At 36.8% G+C, this 21,018-nt stretch overlaps 1 protein-coding gene across 6 annotated transcripts in view; it reads left to right on the forward strand.

Annotated features, from left to right (window-relative positions):
* Positions 1 to 21,018, forward strand: part of LOC121876856 (protein disabled-like) — a 245,410-nt gene that overhangs the window by 153,355 nt on the left and 71,037 nt on the right. For all 6 annotated transcript variants that reach the window (XM_042382542.1, XM_042382375.1, XM_042382608.1 and 3 more), the window contains one exon: positions 20,512 to 20,741. In XM_042382542.1, coding sequence (XP_042238476.1) covers positions 20,512 to 20,741 — 230 coding nt within the window. The remainder of the gene's footprint in view (positions 1 to 20,511; positions 20,742 to 21,018) is intronic.

Raw genomic sequence — 21,018 nt, forward strand, 5'->3', positions numbered from 1 at the left:
TAACAGTATATTGTATATGGAGTGTAATGCACAGAATGGTTACCGACTGTTTATCGGCCTGGCTTTGAACATGAGGTCAAGCTCCACTGTAGCAGTTACTGCCTGAGATCAGACAAATTGTGGCTTTGTTTGATTGGGGTTTCTTAACAAGAAACAGAATCTGATTGGTTTAGTAGACTTACCACGATTAGTTTATGATAGCCCTTGAAACACAAAGTGGGTTATAACTAATAACAACCTCGGGTATAAGACAAACTGGGTCCCCGTGACGTGAATATTTGAGATATCTAAGCATTAAAGTGTGGGACTACGATTTAGGGAGTTAACACCTTACACTTTATAAACCCTACATCATCATACTGTATAGGTGATCATGTTTGTAAACTTAACACAAGTCAGAGTTCAGAAATTACAGTGAAGTTGCATTTTCTCCGACCAGTCTATTGTAAATTTAGCTAATCTAGACAGACTGAATTAACATAGTAGATGACAGCCTTCATTTACAGATGAAGACATTACCGATTTGCGTTGCTTTTCATCCCGTGCAGCATGTGTCATATACTGCGTCAAGTGGTTTTCCTTTCAATTCATTTAATATCCGAGAGCTTACCTTTTTTAAGTCTGTTTAGTACCTGTCCAGTTGTCTTACGTATACTGAGCAGCATATAAAGGAGTTTCCGTTCTTGTATTGTTTTAGTGATAGATGGCCAAGGTGATGAGTAACTAGGTATGGACAGATTGTATTATGTTCCCTCGTGTAGCACTAGGGTACATAATTATATATACTGTAGTTGAAGAACAAAATTGGCGTTAAGGGGATGATGATAGAGATATGAATAGGTAAAACTGAGGTTAGGATGGTCGAGGGGAACGCAAACATGAATAAGTTTTATTAAAAGCTGAAGTCCCCGGAGGGACACAAACCTAGGAGTACATGTTAAGACAGCCTAAAAACGATTGAATTGAATAGCCATGGTCACCATCCCTCAGACATGAGAATTGAAACAGTGTATTTCGCCAGAAGAACATAGATACAGAGTCGAGAAAAATAATAATATTAGCATGGCTGAGCAATGCAGTGAGAGCCTGAGCTCCCTTGTAGGCACCTGATATATACTGTACATTTATCTCAAGGAAGTATTAAGTAACATTTAGTATCATCTGGAATAGTACACATAGCATGGTGGTAGTAACAACATATCAGAAGGTTACCATGGTTATCACTTCGATATTTATTTATTTTATTTATTGATTGATTGGTTGATATACTGAATGTTTAGTAGGGTAACTGAACATTCTTATGATAAAATATAATACGGTCTTTGTTGTGTAGGCGTAAATGGAACTTCATACTACAGTATTAGTTACGGTGGGAACCTAAATGGCGTTATTGGAAGTCCTCAGAATTGACTAGGGTGGAAACCTTAATGACTTTTTTGACACTCGACAGTGTTATTACGGTAGAAACCTTAATAGCATTCTATGAAATTCGTTACGGTACAACCTTTAAGATTAAGTAAAGTCAGGGACCGCCGAGGTAAATATTTTAATGCGAGTCAAAATATTATACCTAACACAAGTATAGTTCCGTAAGAAATTTAACATAAAGTATTCAATAAAACATATGCATTAAATGAAAACTACTCGGGCTGAGTACTGGATGTAACTTGCGTGCGCCATTACTGTGACGTCACTTTGCCCGATGCTTTCTCGCCAGTACAGTAGATGTTATTCATTCTTGTGAGTAAATGTATGGGTGAATATATTTGTATTTAAACGATTGTTAATGGAATTGGCAATAAACGTTCTCGTGCTACAACTAAACGTTAGTGGTTGTTCGTTATATCAGAAATATAAACAAACAAGATGTAATAATCGCAGTACAGTCTGTCTCTTGAAAGACAGTAATAATAACCAAAATAGATAACTGGTAACTTTGCATGTCGATTAACCAAGTCAAATTTGACCTCATATTCTTCCGCATTGTTGTAAACATTATAAAGTGCATTTTTATGAGGCTTTATTTAAGCATAATTTAAACGCAAATAGAATTAATCAGAAATAACAATAAATATTACCAGCCCACCGGCACAGGTAATGACCCACATCAGGGCCTGGGGCGCGAAAATATAATAATAATAATAGTAATAATAATAATAGTATTATCTATTATTATTATTATTATTATTATTATTATTATTATTATTATTATTATTATTATTATTATTATTATAACAATTAATAAAATTAATAGCAAATTAATACAAATAAAATAATAAAACTTATACAATGCAGCGTTCTCTTGGCGTGAATATCATTTATTAACTCCTTAAAAAAAAGTTAAAATCTTGAGAGAAATGTATTTGCGTGTCCCGTTTAATATTAGATAAGGGAGTAACATAAAACTTGGTTTCAACTCATTTTTATTCTCTGCTACCTAGAGTGAAGGTTGTAGCCGTCCCTACAGTATACAGTATATCGTTAAAATAAATAAAAACATGATTTCCTCGAAGTTCCTCGCTTTTATAATGGCGTTCCTGGATTTTTTTCTACAGTTGACAAAAACAGGATGCTGGCTGACCTGTATAGTGCTCCTTTATACAGTATACTGCAATTGCGGGGTGGAGATAGAAATCTATCTCTACATCATTTTATCTCTGTTTATATGTATTTCTTATTTTTTAAGTGAATAAAAACGTGACGAAGTGCTATAAATTGAAGCCTTTTGAGTAATAGTACATCTGTAGGTAAATTAAACAAAGCGTTAGATTGATTGCCAGTATCAGCTGTACGTTATCATAACTACTAGTTAACTATCAAAAACGCCGCCGTCCACATTAGTAAGAATGAGAACACTTGATGCCTTCAAGTCTTGTGTAAAATGGTAGTAATAAAGGTATACTTTCAGGACCAACATGAAAAAAATTCTTAAATACCATTTACTCTATGAAACTCTTACTCATATTTTAGAGATTCGTTTATTTTATCTTTTCTCTTCGAGAGAGAGAGAGAGAGAGAGAGAGAGAGAGAGAGAACACGTACAAACACACAACACAAACAAATACAAATCACACACACACACAAAACACACATAGGTAGTAGGCAGCTACCAAACAGGGAGGTACTACCACCTGGGAAGATATTGAAGCATAATGTATTGTCTAATGGTAGACCCTGCTGCCAAGCATCAACAAAATTGTGACCAAGTCCCAGGTTCCTGATCTGACTTTCTGCCTCATTTATACACAATTGCAGGGTCTCAATTGTTTCTCTTACTTTGACAACACAACATACATGTATCGTTTCTCACTATTGATCTTTTTTTTCTTTTTTGTATCCATTTATAAATTTTATTTACTATGAACTATTATTATTATTATTATTATTATTATTATTATTATTATTATTATTATTATTATTACATTCTCGCACCCCCAGGCCCCAATGTGGGTCACTGACCTGTGCCCGGGAAGGCTAATCCACGTAAAACACACACACACACACACACACACACACACACACACACACACACACACACACACACACACACACACACACACACACACACACACACACACAGAGTTCCACGTATATGAAGTATATCATTAATTCCCAAACCACTTTCATCCTTACACTGTAAAAACATCAGCGTCATCGCAATATTTGCCGTTTTCCGTTAATTGGAACCAATTTGCTAAGGTTTAGAATACCTCTGTAATTGTGTAATTACATTCAGCGAGCAGCTGGGGAACCTACCACAGTGCCTTGGTGCTTGTACTGCGCCTCCCAGAGACGCTGCTGCTCATCTTCTCTATGTTAACATGGGTTTTCTGCTGCCAAATTCCTCCTCCCCGATCCAGCCATCTGGCGTGGGCATCTTTCGCAGCCTGAAGGACTACTGCAGGTAGAGAATAGTGTCCGCATTGTTGCCCACATCGATTCCAGTGACGGCCCAGAACCTTGTCAGCAGCTTAGCCAAGTCCATCACACCACTTGATACAATGCGCACGCTCAAGGCTGATTGGCAGGATTTCCAGCAAACAGATGTCATTCATTGTATCACCAAGGATGGGTTCGTCTCTGGTGGTGTGTGTGCCCCACCAGACCCAGCCGCCGTTGACTCACCGCAGCAGCTACTGGAGAGAATGAGTCGTGAGGAGTCTCGGTGCAATATTTTGTGGAGCTGGACAGTGACCTTCAATGCCATGCTGGTATGTCTCGCAGACAGGACATTTGCGAAGCTGTTAACTCTCAGTCTAGCTCTCCACCAACCAAAGGGGGAGGATAAATCTGCTGCCTGACCCTCGACCCCACGATGTTGTGGGAGTTTTAACCACCGTCGCCTAGAGTGTAGTGGAGGGTACTTCGACCTCATGTGGACTGAAAAATCACATCCGGGGGCTTTATCAAGAAGTGCCACCCTGAAGTGCATCGCAGACTCTTACTAGTCAGTGGCACGAAGTCATTCAGACAACTTCCAGTAGTTTCTGGTCACGGATAGTGGGGCTTAATTTATTGGATCACGTGAAAACTGGACACCAGCTTATTTCACCTGAAGATTAACCACCCGAATTCTAGCCCAACCTAACCACCTCCAGTAGCGTTATAGTGATTAGTCTTCATATGAAATAAGCTGGGGTGTCTCAACTTAAACTGATTCAGTAAATTAAGCCTAACCTACCTAACCACATTAAGTTGTGTTGGGGTGGTTAATCTTCGAATTATCCAATTTATTTATTAATCCATACCTTATATTTTATGCGTATAATTTATTTTTCTCCCTTCATCTTTAAACTGCAGAATGCATGCATTGTTAATAATCTGAAAATGTTTACGCGGTGCAGTGCTGTAAAACTGGATTAAAACTTCACTGTTTCTCATACGTGTTTAATATTTTGCTTTATAGTGGAATTACAAATTTCCCTTCCATATTTACAGTGCTTTCACTTTCCTATCTTGTGTTGGCTGTTTATTAAACTTATGAGCGGTTCATCTTCGTTTTATTTTCAGTACAGTAGTCCCTTGAACACGAGGACTGCAATATTATCGTACTCTTAGGGAATCGGTTATCGTATGCAGCAGTTTAAGACAACATTGTTCTCAAAGTCATTGTAGTTAAGTGCCTAAAGATTTCTTACTCTCTGAGCTCATTATTGTACACCGAGGGTCGGCATCGTACGCAAGGGTTAGATATCGTATTCCCAGAGGTCATTCAGGGACTCACCGAGTTTAGATATACTCCCAGAACTTATCCATGGACTCAGCTGGGCTAGATATTATGTTCCCAGAACTCATCTGTTGTTTTCATAGGGATCGGTCGACATCCGTACTAAGGGGGTAAATCGTTTCAGAATGGCTCTGTTGCATCAAGAAACCACTTCTCTGACATAATATAACCGGTATTGCTTGGAGGAGTTAAGGGTACAAAAATCTTGGTTATCTCACATCACATATCATCGAGAACGCAGCTTTTTAAACCAGTATAAGTTAAGGATATTTTATACGTTTTAAAGCATCGTACAGGAACATAGTGAAAGTTAAACATCTCCTGATTTGACCGCAGCGCGCTTTTGTGTATTGTGTGTGTGTGTGTGTGTGTGTGTGTGTGTGTGTGTGTGTAAATCAATTGTGGTGATCCGGTGGATGAACCCGACGCATGTTAGGCGAGGTCCTTCTTTACTGTTTAATAATGAACACGTCTATCTTGCTTGACGCCACTCATCAATACCTCCTCCAAGGATCATTTACTCTCCCCTTGGTTTTTTTTTTTATGCTTTACATTCCTTGTTTTATTGTTATTATTATTAAAGTACTACAATAGTAGTAGTATTTTATTATTATTACTGTATTATGATTGTTATTATTATTAAAGTACTGCAGTAGTAGTAGTAATAATATTTTATTATTATTATTATTTATTATTGCTATTCTGATTGTTATTATTATTATTATTATTATTAATGATGTTAATATTTGTATTATTATTATTATTATTATTGTCATCATCATCATCATCATTATTACTACTAGCTACTGTATTATGTTTATTATTATTATTATTATTATTATTATTATTATTATTATTATTATTATTGTTATTTCTGTTATTATTATAAATAGTAGTAGTAATAACAATTACAGTACATTATTATTATTATTAGTAGTAGTAGTAGTAGTAGTAGTAGTAGTAGTAGTAGTAGTAGTACTGTAGTAGTATGATTGTATTATTTTTTTTTTAAATTTCAATGTATATTAACTGTAGATTTAAAACTGTTCTCTTGTTCATTTTTAGATTTGAATTTGAACTGTTCCCGTCTTCGTTTTAATATTAGATTTGAATTTAAGCTACGTACACTTTTTTTGTGGGGGGGGGGTACAAATAAAAAATCTTCATCAGTATGTGATTGCTTGATGAAATTAATTGTAAAATTATTCTTCCAGTCATGACCGGTATTCTTGCGTTTATTGAATCTAGAGTCAAAACTTTTCGTCCGTTTACAATTATATTACATTTAGAATTAATGTTCTTTCGTCGAAGGTGTTTAAGATGTTTGATTAAAACTGTTCATAGTGTTTATTATACTGTATACACATTTAAAACTATTTGTCTATTTTTAATTGAATTCTCTGTATTTCGACTTAAAATTTTCATTCTGTTTAGTTTTTTTTAAGCATGAATCTAATATAATGCGACTTTGTGTATTTGTAGATTAGATTTGGATTTAAAACTAACATATTAGCTTATTTTTTCAAGGTGAAATTCGTAAAGCGTTAGTTCTTATCTTCCGTCGAGGTTGAATTATAAAAAATTTATTAGTTTACATTTTTAGTTAGATGATTGTAAAATTATTAATCTTTTTTTTATTATTCTACATTTCAGTATTTTCGCGCTATTTAAAAGTTATTGTTTTTTTTCAGATTTGCTTCAATAAATTTATTTTGAATATATATATATTACTTGTTTTATCATCTTACATGTGCAGTGTTTTGATTGGATTTAGAAAATATTTGAATCAGCTGTTGTTGTGTTTGTATTTTATTTTTTACAATGGTATTTTTTGGTGCAATGTCTTTACTAGATTTTAAAATATTATCATCGGGTATTATTATTATTATTGTTCTTCTTCTTCTTGTTAATTATTATTAGTGTGTCCATGAGATTAAAGATTTTGTTTGTTTTTTCCTCAATATGTATAGAACAATAAGTAGTCAATAGTTATAACAGTATTATTTCAATTATTTTATTTTGTTTCCATTTATAGGCATCATAAACAGTTGTTACAGTATTCTATTTTGAGCACTTCATTCGTTTCGGTTTTTTTTTTTATGATCTCCAAAATTCAGTTTAGGGAGATACGCTGGATTTAGCCCATCCATCTATGTCTGTCTACCCACCCGTCTGTCCGTATATCTGTCTGCCCACCCGTCCATCCGTATGTGTGTCTGGCCCTGTCCATGTCTGTCTGTTCACCCGTCCATCCGTATGTGTCTGTCTCCTTGCTAACCCGTCCTTACGTCTGTCTCTCTGCTAACCCGTCTGTCCTTTTGGCTGTCTATCTGCCCACCAGTCCGTGCATATGTCTGTCTGTCTTTCCTTTCGTCACTCTGTATGTCCACCCATCTGTGTCTGTCCGCCCGTTTTTTGTATGTCCACCCATCTGTGTCTGTCCGCCCGTTTTTTGTCTACCTATCCGTCTGTCCGTATCTCTGTGTTTGTCCACCCATCCGTCCGTATCTCTGTGTTTGTCCACCCATCCGTCCGTATCTCTGTGTTTGTCCACCCATCCGTCCGTATGTTTTTGTCTAATCGTTTGACTCTGTCCGGCCCTCAGTCCACTTATCTGTATGTCTGTTCGTCAGTATCGTGTCTCCCCGTTCATGTGTGTGTGTGTGTGTGTGTGTGTGTGTGTGTGTGTGTGTGTGTGTGTGTGTTTCTGTCCACCCGTCTCTCCTTCTGTAGATAAAGATGGAGGCAGCACGATACCTTGAATGACCATCCCGGGGGGTAGAGGAAAGGGAGGTCGATTGATTTTAGGGGTGAGGCGGGTCAAGATCAGAGGTCCGTTGGTGTGAGTTTTATTGTTTTTTTTTCAGTTAACAGTATTTTTTGTATAGTCTTGTTTGTATTTCATTTTAATTTTATTTGTTATTGATTTAAGTATTATTGTATTTTTATTTGTTAGTTTTTATTGATATTTGTATTTAATATTTATTAGTGTTAATTTTTTATTTATATTTATTTTTACTTTGTTATTATTTTAGTATTTGTTTATTTATTGTTCTTGTAATTTTTTTGTATTTTAATTTTAATATCTTTGGTTTATTTTATTTTTTCACTTATTATTTACCTTTTAACTTGTTTTTTCTTAAAGTCTTTTATTTGTAAGAACTTCACTAAATAAGTAGTTGGGAAAATGTTTATGGGAGTTTGACTGGAAAAAGAAATTGTTTAAATGTTCGGATAGTGAGTCATTGTTTACCAATAATTTAGACTTCCGGTAACGATCTAGAGTGGGAGGGATTCTTATATTAATAGTTTGAGTTTGATTTCGACATTAGACTTTTTTTTGCAAAGTATGACATTGGAAAAACGTTTATTGGAGTGTGACCATAGGAGAAAATTGGGGGAAACGTGAAGAAAATGAGTCAGTTTTCAGCAGTAAAGCTCAGATTAACAGAGTATATATCATTTACAGAAGAAAGGGGAGAATTTCATTGATAACATTCAGATTTTGAGGTTTTATTTTTGGGGGAGAATAAAGTTTGAGACCAACGTAAGAAGTGGTCAAAACGTTCTGATACTGAATCAATTTTCAGCAATAATTCAGAGCGGCGGAGTACTATTTCAACAGACACCTGGAATACGAGTCGGTTTTCAATGGGGCTGTCACTGAACCCCGAATTTCTAGGTGGGTCCAGATATTTCATTAAATGACCACCCTCTCCAACCCCTCTCATCTTGGAGGCCCTGAAGAAGGCAGACACTGTTGTAGGTGGTCCAGAGAGGTTACTTTAGGGTGGGTGGGTTACACTTGTCTGCTTTTAAAATGTATGTTTTTTTATAAACGAAAGTAGGTTACTTTACGCAATTTTTGACGCTCTTCCAGAATGTGTGAGTAGATTTTGTCTATCATCAGGTTTTCATAAAAATTCACATTAAAATTTTAGAAAAATTTTATATATGAAGAAAAACTGTATTTGATAAACAAAGAACAATGTAGCATTGCATGTTTTATAATTGAAATGGCATTTTAAAATGCATGAAATCAGAGTCAGTTGGATGTATAGAATTACTGCCTGTTTGATTTTCGAATGTTTGCTGACGTTCCATTGCCCTTGGTACCTCTGCTCCATGATGGCAATATCCTGGTGAAGCCGCTCACCTTACTCTTCACTGTCTTTCCCACAGTTATTAGGAAAATACTCCAAGTGGGAGTTCAAAAAGTGCATTTTCACACTCCTGCGACATCCTAGATCATGAAAACAATGTATCATATTCTGAACCAGCTGTTTGTATTCCGGAACTCGAAAGTTTCCTAGAAATTCTGGACAACAGCCTCGAAAGCTAGCCAAACTTTCAACTCAATGTCATTCATATTGCTCTCACAAGTAGAATCTTTGAAAAGGTCACGAATTTTTGGTCCCACAAAAATTACAGATTTCAACTTTGCTTCACTCATCTGTGGGAATTTCCTGGCGAGGTATTTGAAAGCCTCAATTTCCTTGTTGAGGTCTTTGACGAAGTTCTTCATAAGAACTAGCTTGATGTGCAGTGGCGGTAACAGAGCCTTCTCGGATCCACTAAGGGAATTACTAGGACATTTCTAGTTCCGGGCAATAGCTGCAGTCTAGGCAACGATAAAAGAAAAACACAAACTCCAAAGAAAATTTGCAAAAAAACCCATAACTTTCGGTGATGCTTACCGAAGTATGAGAAATAGAATAACTCAAGCAGTTAGAAATACCAAGCATATCTATTATACGTACATCAGACAACAGTAAGAACTCCTTGGGTATCATCAATTCTATTCGGAACAGGAACACTCAACCCACGGATGAGCTTTTATAAATTATTCAGTTGTAACGGAACCCTCCCTCATTACCAACCACTTTAATGATTATTAATGTTGGCAAAAATCTTGCAGGGAGCATCCCTAATTACCATGAGGAATTTAGAGCCTACCTGCAAACCGGACAGCAAAATGAGCTGTTCTTACCCCTCGTCACAGCAGATGAAATATTGACCATCATAAATATGTTTAAAGTTGCAGCGCTTGGCGCCGACAATATACCAATGAGCATCATTAAGAAAGTAGCCCACTTATTACTACCTGTCCTCTTACACATGTGTAACTCCTTCACTTGTGGTGTCTTCCCGAATAAAATAAAACTTGCCAAAGTTCACCCAACATTAAAAAAATATCTGGGGACAAAGGTCTTTCCAAGAATTACCGCCCCATATCAGTCCTTCCAGCCTTAAGTAATATACTGGAGAAGCTAGCATGTAGTAGACTAAATTCCTTCTGCAGTACCAATAATATCCCTACAGACTCTCAGTTTGGATTTAGAGCTAGAAGGTCAACTGAGAGTGCTCTGCTGACCTTCACTAATGACATCTTAAACTCTTTGATGATAGTCAGCTCACAGTCGGAATATTCCTGGACCTCTCTAAAGCCTTTGATACTGTCGACCATACCATCCTCCTGGCAAAGCTTGAACAATATGGCGTTAGGGGCTTATCCCACAATTGGTTTACCTCATATCTGTCATATCAGTCAAACAGGAAGCAGTAAGTCTGCTATAATAATCATCAATCTGACTCCTCACCATTTTTTTAGGGCGTGCCTTAAGGTTCCATTCTTGGTCCTGTACTGTTCTTGTTGTACATAACGATATAGTCCACTCCAACACACTCGTCAAATACAACTTATTTGCAGACTATATATCAACAACTCAGATCTCCATTCTTTGATGAGAACTATGGACAGGACCTGGGTAACACGAAATAAATTTACCTTTAAAAATCGAAAAAAAAAAAAACATCACAATCTTTCACAGACGGAAAAACCTACCCCCAGATTTGGACCCCCTGTACCTTGGTAATACAGTCCTCAAACATGAACAAAATACTAAATTCTTTGGGGTTATTATTGATGAGAAACTTAGCTGGAGAAACCACATACAAGCCATTCACAGTAAAGTCAATAAACAGTGCAGTATCCTGTATTACACTCGACAGTCACTCACTTTTGCAGCAATGAAAGAAATCTATTATGATCTTGTTTACCAACACTTGATACACTGTCACACACTATGGGGGCCTGTAGCTCTACAAAAACGCAACCCCTGATCACTGCACAGAAGAGAGTTGTGCGGACAATGACCTTCTTGAAAAAACTGATCACACTAATGAACAATTTGCTAAATTGAAAATATTAAAATTCGAGGATATTAACACCTACTGCTGTGCCCTATTTGTTTACAAACCTGTCAATCACTTGATTGACAATAATTAATTCCAGTTCCGGAATAATCAGAGTTACAACTTCAGACACCCAGAGGTACTACGACCACCCCTCATGCGCTCCTCTCAGTCCCAGATCCCCTTAAAATATCATGGTGTGAAGGTGTGGAACAACTTAGCCCCACCCATCCGAGTTAGGACGACGTGCCCTTCCTTTAAATCATCTCTAAAAAAATATATTTTGTGTAAGTATAATATTTTTTGCAAAACCTACATTATATTCCTACCTCTATTGTGCCACCAAAACCATTATATCAGAAATTGTTATGCAAATAGATAGAAATTACAAAAAAAGTATCATATTTGCCAGCAAGGCATGTTACTGACAGCTTTTGTCCTCTTGTTCCACCTTAATACAACCCAGATATCAACTGCACTGTAAAATTTGTATGCTGCATATTTATAATGTAAATTAAAAATAAAAATAGATAACGTAGTGATAACCGTGGTAACATTCTGATAAGTTCTTACGACCACCATGTTACCTGCACTGTTCCAGATGATACTAAATGTTACATAATACTTCCTTGAGATAAATGTACAGTATACATACAGTATATCAGATGCCTTCAATAGAGCTCAGGCTCTCAACTGGCTCAGCCATGTTAATATTTTTATTACTATCCACTCTATATCTGTATTTTTCTAGTTAAATAAACTGTTTCAATGGCAATATCAATGTACTGTACGACCACCGCCAGTAGCTCACCACCTAGTGTCGTGCTTTTTGAGACTGAAAACGTGGATCATGGAGTGTTGCCATATTTGAAAATAGATAAGCGTACTATACTAGTACATGTGAATCTAATAATATTAATTAATTAAAGTAAGTTCAATTAATCAAATTTTTCAATGGATTGTGAAAACATTAATATAAATTCCCCAAAGTTACATTTATACATGATAATTGGCAACTGTCAAACAAAATGTGTGATGGTGTTTGTGACATGTTTATTGGATGAATATCTTGAGGTGCAGAATTATTATGTCGACTCCACTACTAGAAGGTCAAGGGTCACCTGTTTGTCGTTTAATACGAGATTCATTTACCTGAGTCTCTCTCTGCTCGCCTCCCGTTACCTACAGGGAGATTTGTGAATCAACCACCTTCTTGACATACAATGTGCACATTTTAATATCTTATAAAATCTAGACGTATATAAATGTGTATGTGTGTATATAGTGCACAGTGTGTCAAACGCCCATATTAAACAACATCTTCCCTTGAAGAGGGTCGTCGTGTTTCAACCAGAGTTTTAAACTAAATGAGTCCTGAAGGACACCGCAGTCCTGTACTTAACGGGGTGGTGTGGCGGTAAAATTAACTAATTACAATAAAATTTATTTATGATATTGGAATTAGTTAATTTTACCGCCACACCACCCAGTTAAGTACAGTACTGCGGTGTCCTTCAGGACTCATTTGGTTTAACACTGGTTGAAACACGACGACCCTCTTCAAGGGAAGATGATGTTTATTAATACGGGCGAAAACCTCGACCAGCAAGGCCTGACCACCAGCTTGAGGGGCGGGGGTCTTACCCCTGACCCACCGAAAGCTCTTTAAATAATTGGCCCGCTCCATCATTTCAAATCGAATACCTGTACCTGTTCGTCCTTTTAGGCTGAGGCCCCGAGTTCCAAGTTGAGGGAAAGGACGCTGCTAACGCAATCTATTTCAGCTTTGCTAATAAGTATTGCATGCTGATTCATGCAGCAGATTAATACTCGTAAGAAATACGTGCGTGCGGGCATGTGTGTGAGTGTGTGGAGGGGGGGGCCGCCGTGCCGTGATCTTCAGTATCACAACATAAATATATCAATTTACCCCACAAACTTAACAGGAATACCTTTATTTGAAGTTGTCTTTACATAATTTCCTTCAAAAGTAGATGTTTATAAAATTTCTTTATCGCCACCAATGGACGTTTACAAATTTGCATCACAAGTAGATATTTACAAACTTCCATCGCCGCCGCTATTACAGGATCACATTTTTTTTTTTACCACGGCCGACCGTCGGGAAAGTAATCCGTGTGTTAGCTATTAATTTCGGCTATAAATCAATCAACGCTGTCGACCACCCATCCGTTTCTATTTGCCCTGGGCATGTCTGCTGTATTCTAGAATCTATACGCCTCCCTCCATACTAATCGCCTCCATCTGCCTTGATTACCTCCGTCTATACAAAACGCCTCTGTTTACACTGATTACTTTCTTTGAATCCCTTCATCCGTACCCTGGTCTGTACGTCCGGGAGTTATGACCAAGAAAAATTGGACAATATATATATATATATATATATATATATATATATATATATATATATATATATATATATATATATATATATATATACTACAAGTTCTTAGACTAGATTAATAACTCGTAAGTTTGATCATTATTGTATAGATTTGTTGTCCTTATGCTATTAATGGTGCAACGTAGAACAACGATAATAATAATTATTATTATTATTATTTAGGGTTTATATGAGAATTGAGTGAGCGCAATAACTTCAGCAAACAGTATTGGATTTTAACAAAACTTGGTATACAGTATATATTTATGACAACAAGTCTCAGACGAGTTCCGTAAATACAGTATTTTCTGCTATTACTCTTATTATCCGTAGTTACTGCCCCTCGGACTTCGTTTCATTGGACGTGAAACTTCCTTACCGTTAATGAACGATGTTAGGTACAGTATTGTTTTACAGTAACTTGCATACAGCGTTATACAGTATTCACCATACTCCCAAATATTACCGTCAGCTTTTAAATATATTAATTTTACACTCATACACTGACTTCATTTTTGTAATTCAGTATTGGACATATTCTTATTGGATCATATGAAGATCTTCCCAAAGTCTGAAGATCCGCCCCCAGTCGCGCTCATATGAAGATCCCCCCAGTCGCTCATAAAGATCCATCCCCCAGTCGCGCTCATATGAAGATCCCCCCCAACATATAATATAAATAAACAACATAAGGATTAAATAATAAAACATTATTCAGATTACTTTCTTGTTACACTAAATATTGCAAGAAATTTATGTACATAGTTTCTTAAAAAAGAATTATTACACTGAATATTGCAAAAAAATATGAGTACATAGGTTATCAAAAGCATTCCGGAAGAAACGGTCACGCCACATAAATTCTTGAAGATAAGAATTCAAGAAGTCCAGCCTGCATCCTCGCATCATCTTGATATGTTAGGTTAGGTTAGGTTAGGTTAGGTTGGTCAGGTTGGTCTGCTACAGGTTCTTTGTTATAGTAGAAGCGGGTAGATGAAATGGTCCCTATTTACGCAAGGAATAAGGATCAACGGCTCTTGGCAGCTGCCCATTTGATATCCCCGACCCTCAGCCTCTGTATTTCGTATTGTATATTGATCCCCTGACATCGGGTTTAGCATTTTTTGTGCGTGATCATTTGTAGATAGGTATGATAAAATAGAGATTTACGAAAATAATGTTGATAGAAAAGGATTTTCTTGGTGAAGTTGCATTGTTTACGCAGGGCAATCATGGCCGTGGCTGCCATCTCATAAATTTCTGTCATGGACGCGCGATTCTTCTGTAGGATGCTGCTGTACACCAACGTTTGTAAACCGTTGTGTATGAGCGGGTAAAGTACACGACGTAGGCAAAGGAAAGTGTTGGCTCAACCTTCTCCCAGTTGTTGACATACTGTATGTGACGAGGCCTCGCCTCCTCTCCATTGTTGTCACAAAACCTGCCTCCACGCGCAGTTTGTCCTTCATTAATTTCATGATTCATGATACCTAAATCACCAATATTTATTTTTTTTTAGTTATGACATATAGAACCAACTCCGGTCATTTTCTCCTCAGTACTGTACAATATTCTACTATGAAATTTTCGTCATCCTCATCTTACCTGACTTTTGGTTATGGCAGCTAAGCTCATTGGTATAATAACATTTAAACACTTGCTAGATTACGCGACTTAACCATGCCCAATATATTGTTATCATAGTTTCTGTGACACAGTAGACCCTTGGGAGAAAGTTTCATACTTCGCTGTCAAGTAAAATGCATTGTGTGGAGTGTTGTGGGTACGCGGAGGGTTCAGGGTGATCATCTTGTGCTTACTCAGTCATTTCTGGGGCTTCTTAACCTGTCGAGTAGATTTAGTTTCTTCTTGGCAAGTACTGGGAGACGCTCCTTGGGATAGGTTCTGTCCTGCTATGTCTCATTCTGTGCTTGATTTCGAGAATGACTATTGTGTATATCTTGAAAATATTATTTTATTTGTGAAGTTCTTGAGTTATATTATTAGACTAACCATAAGTATTAAATCACTTATCTCTCAAAAAAAACATATCTGAGAAATGTTTCTTATAGCATAAACATTCATTAACCCATGAGTTTTTTAAACCCCTACGGTAATATAACGATGGCTTGTAGTTTGTCATAGGGCGTCACACACTGCTCATGTCTTGCTCTGAATAACTGCAGACTTATAGAGTAGTTCATTTTTGCAATAATAATAATGTTACGAGCTGAATTGGCGAAAATCTATACCTCGCCTTGACTGACCAAAGCTCGGTCAGTGCTACTGAGCCTCACTTAAGAAAAGGGGACGTTCAATAAATTTACGACAAATAGATTTGTCTCCTGAAACCTTATAAATGAAGAGATACGTCTCCCCAAGACTAGCATGTAAGATATATCTCTACATAAGCCTCACATATTGGGAACAGAATCCTCCCCATTAGCTTAAACCATGGAGGGCTGGACCATTGTAAGGCTACCACCTGGGGAGGTTTGTCTTAAAACAAACTTAAAGCTCATTAGGAGCTACATTGTTCTAATGCTGTTCATCCCTCGTAAAGAAGATACATCTCATAATCAGAAGATACATCTCATAATTCAGTGTTTGGAATGTCTGTTCCCGGGAACTTAATTCGTAGGGAGGTGCAGTACAGTATACATTCATAATAAACGAAGTAAACAAAGATATTACGTTATTAATGTTGTCTCCTAACCTGTATAAAGTGGGTGAATTTAGATGAAGTTGAGTAGCAGTGTAAATAATGTTATTTTAGGACATTACGTTAAAACCCTTGTCCAAGCTGTCCTTTTTTTATGGGAAATAGCCCACCCGGGCACAGGTCATCAACCCACAACGTGATCTGAAAGGGGGGGGGGGGGATTAGAGTAAAAAGATATTAAAAATAGAAGAGAAAAGGACCAAATTAATATACACCACAAAGATGCCGGAAAACCAGCTTTTTGAAGTGGGACAGATTGTATGAGTATGGAAACAGAAGAAGAGAGAGCATTCCACAGTTTGACTGTGTGAGGAAAGAAGGATGAACTATAACGGGCTATTCTAGTGTGACCGACATGCACACAGAAACGGTGGGCACCGCGGGCAAGACGAGTGTTAGGAACCCACCGGCAAGGCGGTACACGGGATCCTGATACGTCATCTGTACAAACCATGAGGTATTAGAAAAAACTGGGGTCACTAATTTTCGTGTGATCCGAAGATTGATTTAATTAAACCACGAGCCGTGTCAGATATTTATCTTCATGAAATTAAATAAGAAATGATAGCAACAGAAGTTAAGCATAGTTTAATGATAAATAGAAGGAAACAGTGACCTTGTTCTATGTTATACTATGCAACCAGAGATACTCATAGTTGATATGGGTAAAGTGTTTTATTTTGTTATGCTGATCAGAATTGCATGTGTGTGTTTTCACCAACGTAGTCTACGTTCTATCCCCAAAGTTCGCTGGGAAGACGAGAGAACAAATGACTATTCTCTCTGACACCCACTGTAGGAGCATCGAGGCTATCATTATCCATGAACAACTACATTGGACTGGCCATGTTACCCGCATGGACGACAGTAGACTACCAAAGCAGTTACTTTACAGTCACCTAACGAATAGTAAACGTAACGCTGGCGGGCAACTGCAAAGGTATAAGGATAGTTTTAAGACAAACCTGAAAAAGTGCCAAATCGACCCCCTCACCTAAGAGACGATCACTCCACACCGAAATGCTTAGAATGAGCACCACACGAGGTGTCAATACTTTCGAGTTAGCCCGACTGCATACCCAGGCAGACAAGCGCGAATGCCGGAAAGATGTTGCCGCTGCCCCTCCCGCACTAGATGTAGCCCTCCACACATGCAACATCTGTGGACGACCCTGCCGGTCTTGTATCGCCTCTCGATTCACCTCAGAACTCACCAATGAAGGTGATATCTTTATTAACTCATATCATTGTATCATAGTTGGATGATCGTCATACTCGATTCCGAGTGACAGCAAAGTCGTAAAGTAGTGTGTGTGTGTGTGTGTGTGTGTGTGTGTGTGTATGAAGCGAGATTAGCGTTTGCGTAATCAAGGGGGAATATCACCATGGCAACTGCAGATTGATGGGCAGATATGACTGACCGTTGGTGGTTTTGATGATTATGGTTGAGCGACTTGTATTTTTACGACAGAAATTATTGTTCCCAGCACACGAAGCCGTTGCTTTGCGAATGTATTAAATTACGTTAACAAGTGTATTTTTAATGAGAACATTGAAGGTCAAATAAATTAATTAAATTGGCTGAAATTTTAAGACAACAACTAATGTCAGTTAATCCAGTTTCGGTGTAAACACCCTAGTATTTTTTTTCGATAACAAAGTTAATATTTGAACGTTATTAACAACGATAACAATTTTTACACACTTAACATAAGGAAGTATTATATACTAAAGTTTTTTTTTTTTTTTTTTTTTACCACCCACCCTTATTTGGAAAAAAAATACGAAACAGAGGTCGGAAGAATACGTACCAAAGTATCGGAATAGGATTAACATTTTAAGGGCGATAGTTTAAAGCTTGAGCGAAGTCACTACAGTTCTTTAGTATTTAGGCTATTGTATTTATATTCTGATATTTAAGGGATAATAAGTATTCTGTGATGATATCTGTTATTTTCTGCACGTGGGAAAGTAAAAATTAGCTGGTAAAACGCATTGGTAACATAAATATCTGGAAGAGAACATGAAAAAAATTACAAGTTTCAGGACATCCTCCACCACGCTGTGTGACGCCACGGGGTGAGGCGGAATTTACATAGCTAAGCTAATTCATCACGTTCATGTTCTTTTTATGATATCTGTGTTAACAGTACGTCTCGCGTGCTAATTTATACTTACGCATGGGCAGAAATTATCAGAAATCAACAAAGAATACGTATTATCCCTTAAAAATATCATACTATAAATACGATAAGTTAAGTGAGCAGCTATTGGTACAGTATATGAAGCCGATGCTTTTGTCATTTTAAACAGATATTACTCTAACGGTAAGGTAAATACGCTCTATGCTAGATTGTGTGAGAATTGAAGAAAACAAATTTATCTTAGAAGACTATTGTAGTTAGCTGTTTTGTTGGAGCGCGTGATGTCCTTTTTCTAAAAATATGTGAGGGATTCATACAGGTCTCCGAAGATGACCTTGGGTAAAATGAATCACCCATCCTAATCCAACGATCTTAGTGTAGGTTTGGGTATATTTGGTTAAGTTAGGTGAGGTCAAATGTGGCAAATTAGATTTAGCTGTTTCTGGTGGTCTGCTTTAAAAACGACATTATACGTTCCAACCAGCCTCAGTCTCTAGACTCAGAGAGCAGAGAGGTCTACCATCCATCTAGACTCTAGATGGATGGTAGACCTCTCTGCTGTCCCCCTTAGGGAGTCGATAGTTATAATATTTCCTGGTTCGTAGTACATGCACTATATTTTTATTCATTTCCGTTCTTCATAAATAGCAAACCGAATTATTATGCACCCTCTTGTGTACGCTGTAGTAAAAGGTCTCCTGTGTTAACCTTGGAAAACCGTACCGAGAGTTATGTTCCCTAACTAGGTCAGTGCGGTGACAAGGTAATCGATTACTGGCCTGTCCAGGTAGTCTCCAATACATCAAAGGATCGGTTACAACTCTATTTTCTAACGGTTCAATTATCCAAGGGTGCAACGTTACCTTAACCTTCGGACCAATTAATCATCGGATTAATAAATCATTGGAATATTGGGCAGCTCTCTGTTGCAAGTTAGAACCATGCATAATGACTGTGAATTGAAATGTCGAAATCTATATAATATTTTGAACAGTATACCTATATATTTAGCGATATGTTGAAATTGGCAATCTTAACAAGCAGCTTTAGCATGCCACTCTCGTTTAACTAGTTAGTGAAGTGAAATCGGGTGCTACATAGCCAAAGACTTTTATATGGTATAGACGGGAAGCACGAATTTGTCCTTGGACGGTAGTAATTTAGAGATACAGTATAATCCCATCTCACTGTCAGCGTATTATTATTATTATTATTATTATTATTATTATTATTATTATTTAAAGATAGTATTTTATGATTTCAATTTTCTTATAATCTTGGTTTGTATGAATCCACTTGAATTTTGCACTGTACAATTCAAGTGAAGTTATATAAACCCCTATTTGCAGGTCCCTGCTTGGCTCAACTATGTCAATTTTGTTGTTCAAGTTCACTTTGTATCTGTAGTTTTATGAATATTTAAACTGTTTCAATATCAATATTCACTGTCCGTATGTATGTACGTATAATACACACTTCTTTTCTGATTACTGTAACTTTGTTAGCAAGATCAAACAAAAAGTACTTGTAGTAGAGTTGCAAAATTAAGCACAAACACACACATATATATATATATATATATATATATATATATATATATATATATATATATATATATATATATATATATATATATATATATATATATATATATATATATATATATATATATATACAAGTAAATCACTGTGGGTGCGCGTGATCCAGGTATATGCTGATAACCACAAGGAAAGAAGAAAACACGAAGTTCCCAAGCACTTTCGTGTAATTAATACTGTTCATAGAATACTGTACTAATTTTTTTTTTTTTTTCTTGCAGACCGTCAAGGGGGTCCGGAGAAAAATGATCCCCATCGGTTTGTGGAAGGGATGAGCTTCAAGGGCAAACTAATTGGAGTGCTAGAGGTCTCTGAAGCACGAGGTGACCGCATGTGCCAAGAGGCATTAGCAGAACTCAAGATGGCTGTCCGGGCTGCTGGAGAACATAAACAAAGAATTGTCATTAATGTAGCCATGGACGGGATCAGATTACGGGATGAGAGATCAAGTGTAAGTAATTTTTTAGTGTGGTTACTACAAGTGGTGTGGAATTAATTTTGAAATTCCTTGTAGTTATAAGAATATTACAGTAAAGTTTGTTTATTGTATATACTTTCATAGTGTTTGGTTCATTGCTGTCCTTTAGTCGTATAAATTCATCATTATCCCAGATTCACATGGATTACAGTATCTGTAAAATTATCTTGATGTGGATTGCAGCACAAGTATTAGGTTTAACTTATAAGAGAAGTTATTCAAGTTTTTCATAAACGAAACTTGTTATACA

Source organism: Homarus americanus, unplaced genomic scaffold, assembly GCF_018991925.1.
Source record: "Homarus americanus isolate GMGI-L3 unplaced genomic scaffold, GMGI_Hamer_2.0 scaffold51859, whole genome shotgun sequence".
In the NCBI taxonomy this organism is placed as follows: domain Eukaryota; kingdom Metazoa; phylum Arthropoda; class Malacostraca; order Decapoda; family Nephropidae; genus Homarus; species Homarus americanus.